Source organism: Antrostomus carolinensis, unplaced genomic scaffold (assembly GCF_000700745.2).
Source record: "Antrostomus carolinensis isolate BGI_N321 unplaced genomic scaffold, ASM70074v2 scaffold28317, whole genome shotgun sequence".
NCBI classification, from domain to species: domain Eukaryota; kingdom Metazoa; phylum Chordata; class Aves; order Caprimulgiformes; family Caprimulgidae; genus Antrostomus; species Antrostomus carolinensis.
In genome coordinates, this window is record NW_010327057.1 from 46,793 (window position 1) to 48,453 (window position 1,661).

The window sequence follows — 1,661 nt, forward strand, 5'->3', positions numbered from 1 at the left end:
TGATTGATTGGGGCCGGCGCTTCAGGCCTCTGGAAAGAGTTATTTTTATCTTACTCTGAGCAAAGTTTTTCTATCACCTTGTTGCAAACAGCTTGTCAGGAGAGCACTCTCCTGCTGGCAGCTGGGGTTCTTGCTCGGCGCTTGAGGGGCTGCCTGGCCTGGGTGAAATCTGCCAGCGATGTGCTGGGGCAAAGATGAAGGGGGATGGGGACTTCTGACCAGCCTGTGTCCTACTGGGAGACCCCACCAGCAAACTGGTGCCTGCACTGTGCAGGCAGCAACACCCCCAGGAGAAGGCAGGCTTAGGAAGAGCTGGTTGTGAATAAATCCTGACCGATCTACATCCGTCCCCCGAGAGGTTAGGGCGAGGTTAGCCAGAGTGTGCAGGGCTGCCTGGAGCGCCGCCAGCAGCCGTTGTTTGTAGAAAAATCAATCCCTGCAGACACCCCACAACTCTGTGTATTTATCACTATCATGCACACAGGACAGACCCCAAAATGCAGTGTGCAGCTTCTCTGGAATCCCCTCCTTTGCTGGGAGAAACCAGAGAGGAAGGCAGGGAAGTGTGGAGCAAAGGCAGAGAGTACTTGGGGTGCTTTGGACCAGTCATGTTGGGTGGTTACATCGGGGACCACGAGAGCTGCGTGAGCTGCATGTGACCAAGAGACACGGGGCCTCCCTTCTGCCTTTTATTTATTATTTTTTTTAATGCTAAAAGTTGTCTCCGAATTGAAATCATTTCATCTTGATGCTGCTCAAGGATGCAGTCTCTCCTCTTTCCAGCTCAGTATTTGAACTTCAGCGGTCGCTGGTGTTTGATTGATGTTGCCATCTCTTTCTACTCTACCTCTGTCAAATCAAAGCCACCTTCACAGTGCTGCTGCTGCCGAGACTCAAGCAGAAAAGCTGCTGAGCAGCTGTCCCGAGGCGGAAGGATGGTGGGTGGTGGGTAGAGGTGGCAGGCAGCTTCAGATCAGCGTGTTCGTTTGGTCTTCAAAACCTCCCGACGCTTCTCAAACTGCAAAGTGGCTTTTTTAATGCCTGTTTGTCCCTGAGCTTCAGCAGCAGCACCAGGGGGTGAGCGCTGAAGTATTTGGGGAGCAGGAGCTGCTCTTCTGTTACGTGTTTCCCTGTCTCACATGAAAAGGGCATTTCAGCTGCTCCCTAATTGCTGCAGAGCCTCATGGCTTTGAAGTTTGTGCTGCGCATCCAGGCTCCGGTTTCCTCTGCTTTGGGATAGAGCTGCCTGCACGCGGCCAGTTTGCATCCGTTTGATCCTAACCTCCTTTTTGCTTTGCCTCTTTTGTTTCTCCCCACCTCTGTGTGACCTGCAGATTCAGAGGATGACGGAGAGTCAGAGGCAGCGAAACAACTGATTCAGCCTATAGCTGAAAAAATTATCGCCAAGTACAAAGCCAAAGAGGAGGAGGCACCGTTGCTCTTCTTCGTGGCAGGCGAGGTAAGCGGGAGGAGAGCGCAGGGCTGCATCCTGCTGTGTCTTTGTACGAAGGCTGAGCTCGGTTGGGTAGCGCTGTCACTGCCTTTCAGGTGGGTAAACTGAGGGACGGAGCTACTGCAGGTGGTCGGGGAGCGCAGTGCAAAGCCAGACTGAGTCCTGGCTCTGTCCCCTGCACTCATTGCTGGATGTTACTTCTGGCAAA

At 53.1% G+C, this 1,661-nt stretch overlaps 1 protein-coding gene across 1 annotated transcript in view; it reads left to right on the forward strand.

Moving 5' to 3' along the window:
* NXN (nucleoredoxin) overlaps positions 1-1,459 on the forward strand; it is a gene marked incomplete at both ends in the record, with an annotated part of 11,408 nt that extends 9,949 nt beyond the window's left edge. The window contains one exon of the mRNA XM_010171797.1: positions 1,335-1,459. Coding sequence (XP_010170099.1) covers positions 1,335-1,459 — 125 coding nt within the window. The remainder of the gene's footprint in view (positions 1-1,334) is intronic.
* Positions 1,460-1,661: the final 202 nt, after the last annotated feature.